Source organism: Anabrus simplex, chromosome 1 (genome assembly GCF_040414725.1).
Source record: "Anabrus simplex isolate iqAnaSimp1 chromosome 1, ASM4041472v1, whole genome shotgun sequence".
NCBI lineage: Eukaryota > Metazoa > Arthropoda > Insecta > Orthoptera > Tettigoniidae > Anabrus > Anabrus simplex.
In genome coordinates this window covers 1543126067-1543139726 of record NC_090265.1, presented here as the reverse complement: position 1 = coordinate 1543139726, position 13660 = coordinate 1543126067, and the positions used below count along the sequence as shown (strand labels likewise).

The window sequence follows — 13660 nt, the reverse complement described above, 5'->3', positions numbered from 1 at the left end:
CGGTAGTGAGAAGTTGCGATGCACGGCAATGCTAGCCATTACAGCTGACGGGAGAAAGTTGCCGCCTTACATCATTTTCAAGAGGAAAACGATGCCTAAGAATATACAGTTTCCCCGTGGAATTCATGTACGAGTGCAACCAAAGGGTTGGATGGACGTAGAACTCATGCTGGATTGGGTTAAAACTGTGTGGAATAGAAGACCTGATGCACTACTAAAACAACCAGCTCTGCTTGTTTTAGATAGTTTCCGAGGTCACCTCGTGAACGAAGTGAAGCAAATTCTCACTACAAATAAGACACGACAGATAGTCATTCCTGGTGGCCTAACATCTGCGTTGCAGCCACTAGACGTATGTGTTAATAAACCCTTTAAAGACCGTTTACGTCGATTTTACAACGAGTGGATGATGAGCGGCGATCAGCAATTGACGCCCGCCGGAAATATCAGGCGTCCACCCTTGGACTTGTTATGCTCGTGGGATCTTATACCACCTGAACTAGTCTCCAAGAGCTTCAAAAGGACTGGGATTTCGAATGCACTAGACGGTTCCGAAGATGACGCAGTGTGGCAGGGAGACGAAGAATCTGATACTGGTATTAACAGAGGCGAGGACGGCGCATCAGATAGCGAAACCTGCGATAGCGACACAGAAGATTTGGAATAAATTGCGTACCGGTAAGTCCGCATTTCACAACAAAGCGATAATTTTTTGCAAGTGTAATATTTTAACTTTAATACTCAAATTAACTTAATACGTTAATTTTTATTTTCAGGTTGGAAAAACGTTCGCCGAATTGTTGCGAAAAATTATGAATTTTGTTTTAGACTATTTTAATTATTTTGATGTATAAACGCGAGTATTATGTGCATCTTAAATTTGTATCAAATACAATTTAGTTATAAATACATTTTTTGAGTAATACAAATACTGGTATTAAATATTCATCGTATAATGGTCGCACCCTACAATTTTTTTCGAAAATTTTGGTATAAAAAGTGCGACGATTATGCCGTGAAATACGGTATTCTAGTAATGCACTAGTTTCATAAGATGGAAAGTTCTTGATAAATATTTTGGTTGGAGAAAATAACGGGGTTTTGATTGGTGGATCTGGGTGACTAGAGGTAAGCTTCTGTGGCCTGATTGAGTACCTGGTAATCGGACTGGGCCCAGCCTTGGCCTCCTTAAGAGAGCGAGGCAAGATTTCGTGGTCATTTCGGATCTCGTCTGTCTAGCGAGCGGACGCACTTCGGCGATCTTCCCACCTGGGATGGCCTGCCTTTGGGTAAGCACTGTTGATTTCATTTCCATCTTAATTTAAATTCAACGTTTCCTTTTCTTTTCGTGTAAGAGTTTACCCCTACCGCCCTGACTCACCACTCTATTAAGATGTCTTAGTTATTCAGCTGCGCCCCACTGTTTGATTTTGAAGGCAATCCCCATCTTCTTTGCTTTGGTAACTGTGTAATTAACAGATAAATTTCATTTCCCTCAGGGTTGCCTCCTGTAACTTTGTCACTTGATGCATGCTAGTTGTTCCTCTACCCTACACCAGAAATGTTTTTGGTTGGGAGTAAGTTCAGGTAGCCCCTGTATCAAGTTTTAGTATTTCTCGTTTCCCTCTCGTTTTCATTATGTATTATTTTAATATCATGTGGTTCCTATTACCTTTAATCATTGTATTCTGAAGGTTGTATTCCGTAAAGTATCTTTTGGTTAGCCTCTTTGACTTAAGGGAATACCACTTGGTAAATTATTCCTGAACTCTTACGTTTTGGCTTATGCTAATTTTATTTTTGAACTGATGATTTTTGTTTGTAATGTTTATTTTGGAAAAAAATAACAGTTCAAGGGATCACCGTTGACTTTTCTTAAAATCCGCAATTTATGTATCCCCATGGCCCTGGTAGGGTTCCCATACCTGCTCCACATCCTTCCTTATAGTCGTCGTGTTGTCCAATCTGAGGTTTATTTGTTTAATTTTTTTGATGCAGTCTATCTGGTGTTTTGGTTTGTCTTAAAGGTGTCCAAATTCAGTGTAATTTAAGTTTTATTTATTATTATTATTATTATTATTATTATTATTATTATTATTTACCTTGTGTCGTGTAACTGGACCCCTTTTACAAATATCACGGAGAACATATAAGCAATGTTAAAATGGATGCTTGACATCTGTGCAGACAAATTGTGAGATCAAGTTCTCAGGATCAAGAAAGATCTTGCCCACAATGAGAATTATTTACGCAACTTAACAGACTCCATGCCAAGGAAAATCCAAAAATCTTGGGAAGCCCAGGCAAGTGGAGAAGTGTTATGTTCGTTATGCTTTGTGCTTTTCCTCTATTTTATGGAAAAAAGAAAGAAAGAAAGAAAGAAAGAAAGAAAGAAAGAAAGAAAGAAAGAAAGAAAGAAAAGTTTTATCTTGCAAATATCGATGTTCTTTTGTGTTACTTGCCTCAGTGCCATGGGCCAGATAAGAACTTAAACTAACCCAGGGGTTGATGAGCACAAATACTTATAACAGCATAGGAAAGTAGTAGATAACGACAGCCAACCACATTGCCTCTAACGGTACTAAAATTATTTAACCCCTTGACACTGACTTCCATACGTCACATGAACCTCCTGTTGTTCACATGCTGCCGACCTCCATGCTTGGTATAGACCCTGTAGGCAAAACTTCATTTTTCTGTAGCTTGCAAATTTTTGACTTGTCAAGATGGAAATTGTATATCTTTGAAGGTGAAAATCTCTGCCTTCCTTGTATGAATGCATCAGTCCAAATCAGTGTGTCTTTTTTCCTTTCCAAAGTGTTGGAAATAGTCCAACCTCTTTCCGCTTGCGAGCATGTAGGCTTAAATTTCTGCTGCATTCTAGCGGATGTGTATTTCATTACAGGATGTTTCCTTAGGTAGAATGATAGTATTAATCACCAACTCTTCAATGATATGAATGTTGACATCATCTGGTGAGAATTCCTATAATTCTATCTGCCTTGAAACCTCTTACACCGGGCGAGTTGGCCGTGCGGTTAGGAGTGCGCAGCTGTGAGCTCGCATCTGGGAGACAGTGGGTCTGAATCCCACTGTCGGCAGCCCTGAAGATGGTTTTCCGTGGTTTCTCATTTTCACACCAGGCAAATGCTGGGGCTGTACCATAATTAAGACCATGACCGCTTCGTTCCCTCCTAAGCCTTTGCTGTCCTATCGTCGCTATAAGACCTATCTGTGTCTGTGTGACAAAGCAAAAAAACCTCTTACAAATCGTATTTACTTGACTATGTCACTTTGAAATACGATATTGTGCAGTGCAAAAGGATGACATGGTGCAGTTTGAATGAAAGAGAATTAAGTTTTAATAAATCAAGACAACAACACTACACCTGGCTAAAATGAGCAAAGCGAGAGTGAATGCATAACATAAGGAATGGAAGTCCATGGTTTGCGTGGCCAAGTAATGGGCGACAAAACCTGCCAAAGTACATGCCCTTTTTCTCATGACCTAATCATCTCATTAAACTGGGATTTGTACTAAATGAATCTTTGAACTATGTTCCTGGTTTTTCTGCTCAAAGTTCCCGAGGCAACCATTACCCTAGTTTTCATTCCATTGTAAATAACGAGGAAAATACAAGAACCTCACTTTCATTCCGTACAAAATGCGAAAGGTCTCTTCTCCATTACTAGGGACACTCAAATTTTGTGACTCGCAAAATTCTCAAGTGTTAAATATGATGGGAGAAAGGCATAAGAAATGTGCTACGAATTTAAAATGTAATTTGACACACTACCTATTCGCAAAATTATGATGTTTCGGCTCCATATACGAATTTGCATAGTTGGGCCCATGAAGGTTGGAGTCAGACATTAGAGCAGTGAAATCGGTAACTACAAAGTAAGCAGCGCTGTCATAGTTCCCTCAATCTGAGGCATATCATCCTTCATACAGGTTCAGTATTTAATAAAACAAGTAGGCCTAATGCAATTCAATAAACTTTGACCCGTTTCTAAGCTTGTGCTAATAATTCCAACATTTAAGATGGAACATGTCATTGCTGATAAATGTTAGATTCCATAATCCCTAACAAAATAATCAGTTTCTAACAATAACTTCAACAAATGCGCATGTTAAATTCAGAATAGAACTGTACATCTAGTCACTGATTAACTTAAAAAAAATAATTCAGAAAACAAACAAGTAAATACATAAAGCAGCAACAATAACACAGCGAACACACGAAAACTCTGAGTAATATCACAAAAGCAACTGATAGCAACCCAGCCCATGCGGCGATAGCTTCCTTAAATTTGGCATCCCTGTAATCGTTGCCATAGCAACAATCATTTTTGAGGAGTGTTAGCCAACTTTTTTCGCCGGTGACGATAAACGTCAGACTCCAACTCTCATAGGCTTTAGTATAGGTTTGATCGCAACTAGAGAAATAATCGTGCATTAAACTGTTATACGACTTTTATTAAAATATTTTCAAGGCGCGGGCGCGCAACATCGTCGGTGAAGATACGACCATATATGGAAATACCCGAATGTACAGATGTTGTGCTTATTCTGTGATTCGCATATGGAGTTCTTATCCTAACGACCAAGACGCGGGGTGTAAGACATCATCGTTGGTTTGCTAATTCTGCAATTCTCACTTGAAGCATTGAGTCGTAGGGAGGTTTGTTTTCAAGTGCTATTAACCATTTGCACATTCTCGTTCAATTCAATTCCATCTGAGCAGCAGCAAAAATAAGTACACACGCAAGTTTATCAAGATAGTTCACCATGCCACCGAAAGTTAGCTTAGATCAAACGATTTCAACAAAAATGCTCTCATGGCCCTGGTGCTGTGCTGTAGCACCGGTGATCTGGTGGGTGGAGGAGGGAAAATGGCAGAGGCAGAAACACAGGTCGTCAAGTCAGCGCGCAGCTTACGAAAACATATATTTATGACAATTCTGTGAACACACAAACACACAATTTATTCTGTACATACATTGCGTTCGCCTTAATGTACATTTAGCATTTAAGTCGATTGTGGACATTGATTTGCAGCAACTAATTTACCAATATTTGGTAAAATCGATTTGGCAGTAGAAATTCTAAGTACAGCCTCAAAGACAGCATGTCGGAGAAGTCCTAGTTCCACATATATTTAAATTCAGAATTGAAAACATTTGTTCCGCATGTATAAGTAAATTAGACGAAAATTTCAAGGCAAGTGCATGAAGTCTGGGAAATTCTTGTGGATGAACACCTTTGTGAAAGGAAATTAAATCACTGCTGTAGTGATAGTATCTGTCCTTTAGGATTGCGTCGCACTGTACTTGTATCAGCTGTTCGGAAATATGATGGTGATTTTTCAGGACGCGCTGAAAATGGGGTCATAAATATTTCAAGTTGACGTACCATCTCATTAATTTCTTTGAATCGGGCATCGAATTTATGGAGCAAAGTCTGTAACAACGTCTGAGAGTCTCCAAGATTTTTGTTAATAGACAAATGTAATGATTTTAATGGAGGAAAATTGTCAAAATTTCTGGCTTCAAGCTGACTTTTCAATAATGAACTCTGCATTTTGAAGGCCTTAATTCTATCACACATAGTGCTAATCAATTTGTTTCTCCCTTGCAATGAAATATTTAAAGCATTCAAATAAGATGTTATGTCCGCCAAGAAAGCAAGGTCAGCTACCCATTGTTTATTCCGCAAAATTGGTTGAGGAGAACCTTTCATCTCCATGAACAGAGCAATTTCTTCAATTATTGCAAAGAAAGTTGCTAGAACTTTCACGCAACTTAAACAGCGCACAACACAATAAAAGGGAATGTCGCTACATTCTGCCTCGAGATCTTTTAAAAATTCTTTGAACTGCCGATGGTTCAAACCTTGCTTTCTGCAGGAATTTACACATTTTGACACAGTATCCCTAACAGATTTAAAGTCGCAAAAGTTTTCTGCACATAATTATTCTTGATGTAAAACACAATGTACTGATAATATCGGAGGTAACTCAGCATCGTGCACCTTCTTCTTGATGCGGCCTGCAAAACCTTGTCATCCGACGACATTGCTGGTGCTCCATCAGCAGTGACACTACAGTACACAGATTTTTGAGTGATAAGCCCATATCGTTCATTGTGTCTTTAACATTTGCAAATATATCTGTGCTGGTGATAGTATCTTTGAGGGAAATGATCTCCAGTAGTTCCTCAGTTATAGTGAAATCTCTTTTGGGTCCCCTGAAGCAAATAGGTAGCTGTGCCGTGTCATTGTCAGTAGTCTCATTGAGAGCAATCGAGTACTTCTCGAAAGTGCCACATTTCTTCCACAATTGCTCTTTCAGGTTGGCACCAAGTTCCTATACACAAAGAGAGATGATTTATTTCGACAAGCTTATCGCCTCAAAGTGGGCCACAGCACGTAGACACAATACCTCCAAGCACTCTATTAAACTTTCTTTTACAAATTCACCGCCAGTGAAACGGCTGACCACTTTTTGCAATTTTCAGAGCTACAATATAACTTGCTCGAACTGCGCCTTCTGAAGTCTTCGGTTCAAGGATTTGTGGGACAGGGAGATAAAATAATTATCTTTGTGTTCTTAGCAGCACAATATCAAGACCATTTTTAAGCCTATCATCACAGGCAAATTTTTGCAATCTGTCAAAGATCCTATTGGTTTAAACTGCGCTGGAATATATATGATTCCTTGCTGCTGTGGATCGGTTTATGTTGACCAAACATGTAGGAAGGTAGCAACAAGGGTTAAAGAACATCGCAGGCACTTACGTCTTTGCCAGCCAGAGAAGTCTGCTGTGGCAGAACGCCATACATAATGACCAGCAAATAATTTGATGCACTTCTGTCATTTGTAAAGAGAAACATTTTATTCCTCGAATCATTCGTGTGGCGTGTGTCTTGAGTCTGGTTACTATGGAGTGACAGATTTTCCTTTCTTCAGAGTGCAGAAGGAATTACATGTTTTCTTTGCTCCCAGTAACTTGGCTCTCTGGTTACGCCAATTACTAGTCATTCATGATTCTCTGCTCTCACTCCATTTTCTGCAGCATGTTCCAACACAATCAACTTGAAGGAAGCTGCAAAACTTGTTCTCTTATTTATTTTCACTCTTTCTTATGTACTGGACACTTACTTTACGCATTACACAGGGAACTTCAAAGCTGGAAGGGCAGTGAGAAATCTAGAGAGAGACAGAGAGTAGTCACGGCCAATGCACAAAGATGTGTTTTACTGTTAACGAAATGTTGCACTTGCTGCCTGGTCACTTGAAATACTTTCTGCAAAATCCCCAACCCCCCCCTCCCCGACTTCCTTTTTATAACAGAATTTTTTTCAGATAATCCCACTCCCACCCAATTATAGCAGAAGACTTAGTCAGGGTGCTATAGAAGAGTAAATACAGTATTTTGTGTGTTGTAATCAGACTGTTTATATTGCATCATGCCAACTATAAGTTTGACATAGTGGGCATAACAACAACCACCACCATCATCTTTTCGTGCAGTGCTGATTCTCTGTGGGCATAATCAATATTACTCCCTTTGTAGGTGGTGAAAAATATCTTTCTATGGAAGGTTGAAGTGGCTGACTACACTGAGTAGTTCACTGGATACAGAACGGTGCACTGTGAGCATGCATGAAGCTTGACTTTATCAAATTCAAATACTGATATCAATCGAATTTCCAGCACTTGCAGTGATAATCCATAGAAGGCAGGAAAGGGATAGCTTTGCAAACTGAAACAACAAGGAATGTGTATTTGGGACAGATGTTTCATGAGATAAAACTGTTCAAATATCATTCTGCACCAGACATAGAATTAACATTTAACCAGCTCGTGGGTGTCTTCTCTCTCTTGCCATTTTGGTGACGAATATCACATCAGTAAAACAAATTCTCTAATGCGCAATGCTGGAGTGCAGCATTATGAAGCACCCCCCTCTACATACACACAACCAACAATAGAAAAACCTGCTCTTACTTGGTGCCTTTCCAACAGTGCTTCAGCTCCAGTAACATCATTGGCCAGCTCATCACTGGACACCAGACCCATCATGCTATTAATCCAGGACATAAGATCTCTATAATCACTCAGGAAACGTTGTAGGTCGTATGAATCAAGTAGTTTTTCTTTGCGACTATTAGCTTTCGCTGTCAATTGGGTCCATTCCTCATTGATCTCCTTCTGCTTAGCGTAGGTTTGATCAGCTGTTTCGGGATGAGTCTGCATTAACCGGTTTGCAGTATCATCCAACTGGCGAATCTACAACAGAGTAAATTAAATTATGTCAAAGAAATTTAGACCAAGGTATAAAACCTACAGTGTATATTCAACAGCAGCAAAAAAAACTCCCAACTACTTCACAATGGGATTAAGAAATGTCCAGAAAATAAGCAGAACATGGGAAAAGATAAGCACATAACTTCCACAACCTGCCAAAAATATTGCTTTCCAGTACCAATCAAGCCCACTAAACTAGAAAACCTCTTATGTTTTCCGTAATTGGACGTCTATTACTTTGCATTATAAGATGACTTCAATTACATTGTAAAGATTTTTAATAGCTAGGTTCCACTCTCCTTCTAAATTAACTTGTTTAAAATTCTATAATTTTTAACAGGAAAATAATCCAAGCAAGGGGGGATTGTAGCTGAGTGACATCATCACTGGCTTCTCTCCAAAGTGACCGTCGTTCAAATCCTGGCAATCATGTAGAATTTTTGAACTAAAATCTCACATCTGTGGATTGGATTCCATGCAAATTTGGAAGCACCTTGACTATGATATTAACAATCTAATAAAACTACAAACTTATTTCTTAGAGATGTAGCTTCCACAATCTGTTAAAACTTCTGTTGGTTCTTTTTCTGGCTTGGACCATATCATTGTATCTACCATATGCACAGGTTGCCAACAATTTAAATATACTGCAGTATTCTTTATCAAGGCAACCATTGTAACCTTAGTCACCCAAGAAAGCTAAAATCAACTGCAAAGGTAGTCTCTAAGCCTCATCTAATATCTTATCTCCACCCCCAGGCTTCTGTAAGCCCTGAGGACACCTTTAGAATATCTGGACTAGAGACACGACCTGCTTCATGGTGTTAAAAGATGACGCTAAAGGCTTCATCAATGAACTGACCGGAGGCCTTCGATTTGTGGATGAATCGTAGGATAATCAAGATCCTATGGGTGGATCTCATTACCAATGAGGAGGTATTCCGTTGTGCTGAGAAATTATGCAAAATCTTAACCCCCACAGGAAAGCAGACTATTTTGGTCACATATTCCGGCATGACAAATGCAGCCTGATACAACTTATCATAGGATGCAGGATAGAAGGGAAACATGGATGTGGGCAGTTTATCCTGGGCAAAGAACCTGTGACAATGATTCAACATTGTGATATGGGAAACACAAAATAGGAAATATTACTCCATAATGGTCATCACCCTTTTGTGAGGAGACTACACCAGATGAAGAATGAATAGAACAAATACACGAATTCATGAATTACAGGAAGCTGAGAACTATGTGAATAAACAGAGCATATAGTGGATTTCTTCTCTCAAACAGACTGCAGAAAAATCTTACTTCCATTGTCTTTTACTACATCAGAGAGAACGTATGTCTGTACAGTTCACTGTAGTTTCAGTGAACTAACAGCTGTGCTGTATGTTCAGACAGGAAAGTGAAAGTAGGTTGAAATGAGATTTTATTGAGAGACCTTGCTTGAGCACTTATGCCTGCACGCTCATTACGTCATACATAAGCATTCATTGGGACCAGTTCGCAGAGTCACGAAATCTAAGTGTGAATTGTATGATTAGGTAAACGACAAACCAAGAAGTGAAGAAACAGCTGTGTAAAAAGGACGGACATACCAAAAACTTCACAATACCGTTCATAAACCTGTCCCTACCATGTCATAAACCATGGCTAAGAATGTGTACAGCCGAAAGAGCGTATTGCTTGCCCAGCGAAACAATACATTGCAGGAGACAAAGCTTTGACCGACTGGATATCTTGCTTGATAAAAGGGTGAGCAAAAATATAAGATGTGTAAAGAACTCTAGAAGAGTGTCATAAAAAGTAAACAAACCTTGAAAGAAGGCTGAGGGTTCGAAAACATCTTTCAAGCCTAAAAGACAGACGTGAGAACAAAGGGCAGATCGAGGCCAGACCAGGTCAACAGAGGCCGGGGGAGAGGGAGAAATCGAACTTGGGGACTAAACCACCCGACACAAAAGTGAAGCCAGGACCAATGAGGGATAGTGCGGGAAGAAAGATTGAAATGTGATTCAAAGAGAACCCAGTAGGTGAATCTGAAAATCTAGCATAGGAGGAGCAACAGAAGTGATAAAGGTGCTAACTTGGAGAGCGGAGGAGGATTGCCGTTCGTTTTATCTGCCTATCAGTAAATTTGACCAGTCTGTTAGCAGTCTAGTGTTACATTCGATCTCCAGCAGAGACTAACTATACATAACCGTTGATGTATCCACAAAGACGCGCACAAAATGCTGTCAGTTGGTACACTTATTTATGTCACCTTAACTTCACATAAATATACACATAACCTAATCAACTGTTGTCGCAAACAAAATACGCAGATCAACAAACCGCTATCTTTAACAAATGCCTACCACTAAGCAAATCTCACACGGTGATCACAACCTTAAAACACAGTCGATACAGTTGACCGCTGACAGCATGTCAGTTCAACACAACACAAGGTCACAAGTATACTCCTGTTAAACCATAACTCCAACCAAGTAATAACTCGTCTCTACCATCAAGACTACCTCTATGTATGTGCCTGGCTAGGCTTCTAGAAAGATACTTCTTCTTAAGACGCCGTCTCTGAGGCGGAGGTTGGCGATCCACGTAACTAGGTCTGATCTTATTACAAGTGATAAGCTTTAACAGCTTCATTTCAAGTAATACTAATCCCGTATTGACTATAATCAATCAATGAATATTCAAGATACAACTTAAATATCATAATTAAGCGGTCCGCCTATTCAATACAATATATAATTTATTAATATCGACATGTTTCGTCCCGTAAGGGACATCATCAGCTAATAATAAATTAATATTAATATATCAGAAATAAATATTAAAATTGGAAAGACACATTAAAATTTTTGACAATATAAAATAAGATCTTCAAATTTTGTTAAAATTGTAAGTCATAAGACAGGTAAAACAGTTAAATTGTCCATATTTCTCTTGTTGATGTTCTTGGAAAATACCAGTTTTGCTTATAAAATCTTAAAATATCATTTGTTGTAAATAGCACACTTGATTTGTATCCCTTGGTGAAGGATTTGTTGAAACTTAATAAGCATTCCTTAGATGGTATACTAAAATTTAAATGCTTCAGAATTTAAAGTCAGATCGGGGCCGTGATGGTAAAGTTCTGTGTGGTATGGATATAATTTTATCTGAAATAAAAAATAATATAAGTGTAAGTAACGTGAAATGGAAGATGAAATAAATATAATGTAATGTAATAAAATCGTATTACTTACTCATTATTGGCCCCGATGTGCGGAGAAGGACTCACTTCTACCGAGGTAAGTGTGCATCTGCTTTAAAACAAGTACTGGTAGTTGCTACGCTGAGCGGGGAGTGTGGAGGGGAAGTAGGAGAGTGTGTCCTAAGTTGAACAACCTGAGTGTCACCGAGCGTGTGACGTGTTAGAGTCTGGCGTTTCTTTCTAACTTTCGCTTTTAATAGTTCATATAAAATGTTGTACTTCTCAGAAAGCTCATTGATATTTTTTGTTGGATTGTTTCTCTGGTTGAAATAATAACATTAAGTTATTTATTAGACCACCTAATCAATACAAAATCGTCTTGGATGATTTACATAACAAATTATATCCATTACCACACAGAACTTTACCATCACGGCCCCGATCTGACTTTAAATTCTGAAGCCAACTTAATGTTATTATTTCAATCAAATATCATCAATACGGACCAAAAATGATATTTATTACATGTAATTGTTTCTCTGGTCCAGATAAATGTAGATTTCCTCATATATGTTTACTAAATGGCCTTTCTTTATGGTTTTCAGTATTTTGAGGTCATTATCTATGTTTGTAAACATGTGATTGGAGTCTGTCATGTGTTCGCTCATGGTCAAGTATCTGTTGTATTTCTTGGCTCTGGTGTGTTCCTGATATCTTATAATGAAGTTCCTACCTGTTTGTCCTATGTAACTTTTTAAACAACTAGCACATTTCAGTTTATAAACACCCGAATTCTGGAATTTATTATTATTATTATTATTATTATTATTATTATTAACGATATGAGTGTTATAAAACAAACTCGAAATTGTTTTATAATTGTTTTATAACACTCATATCGTTAATAATAATAATAATAATAATAATAATAATAATAAATTCCAAATTTTGGGTGTTTATAAACTGAAATGTGCTAGTTGTTTAAAAAGTTACATAGGACAAACAGGTATGAACTTCATTATAAGATATCAGGAACACACCAGAGCCAAGAAATACAACAGATACTCGGCCATGAGCGAACACATGACCGACTCCAATCACATGTTTACAAACATAGATAATGACCTCAAAATACTGAAAACCGTAAAGAAAGGCCATTTATTAAACATGTATGAAGAAATCTACATTTATCTGGACCAGAGAAACAATCCAACAAATAATATCAATGAGCTTTCTGAGAAGTACAACATTTTATATGAAGAACTATTAAAAGCGAAAGTTAGGAAGAAACTCCAGACTCTAACACGTCACACGCTCGGTGACACTCAGGTTGTTCAACTTAGGACACACTCTCCTACTTATTATAAAGCAGATGCACACTTACCTCGGTAGAAGCGAGTCCTCCTCCGCACATCGGGGCCAATAATAAGGAGTAAGTAATACGATTTTATTACATTACATTATATTTATTTAATCTTCCATTTCACGTTACTTACACATAATATTTTTTATTTTATTTCAGATAAAATTATATCCATTACCACACAGAACTTTACCATCACGGCCCCGATCTGACTTTAAATTCTGAAGCATTTAAATTTTAGTATACCATCACAAATCAAGTGTGCTATTTACAACAAATGATATTTTAAGATTTTATAAGCAAAACTGGTATTTTCCAAGAACATCAACAAGAGAAATATGGACAATTTAACTGTTTTACCTGTTTTATGACTTACAATTTTAACAAAATTTGAAGATCTTATTTTATATTGTAAAAAATTTTAATGTGTCTTTCCAATTTTAATATTTATTTCTGATATATTAATATTAATTTATTATTAGCTGATGATGTCCCTTAGGGGACGAAACATGTCGATATTAATAAATTATATATTGTATTGAATAGGCGGACCGCTTAATTATATTTAAGTTTATCTTGAATATTCATTGATCAGGTCTGATCTTGACAGCGCAGAATGGAATGCCACTTCTTAAGTACAGCAGTGGCATCTTCGAAGGTCTTTCAACCATGAATTTCTTCTTCTCCCAACAGATCTCTTCCCCTGTATCTTTCCTTCAATAATAAGCTGTAATAACTGATACCTCTCACCTCTCATGATATGTCCTACGTATTGTGTTTTCC

At 37.9% G+C, this 13660-nt stretch overlaps 1 protein-coding gene across 4 annotated transcripts in view; it reads right to left on the bottom strand.

The window, feature by feature from the left end:
- The window catches only part of alpha-Spec (alpha spectrin), a 459851-nt gene that overhangs the window by 211877 nt on the left and 234314 nt on the right, over positions 1-13660 (bottom strand). For all 4 annotated transcript variants that reach the window (XM_067138066.2, XM_067138067.2, XM_067138068.2 and 1 more), the window contains exon 22: positions 8013-8294. In XM_067138066.2, coding sequence (XP_066994167.1) covers positions 8013-8294 — 282 coding nt within the window. The remainder of the gene's footprint in view (positions 1-8012; positions 8295-13660) is intronic.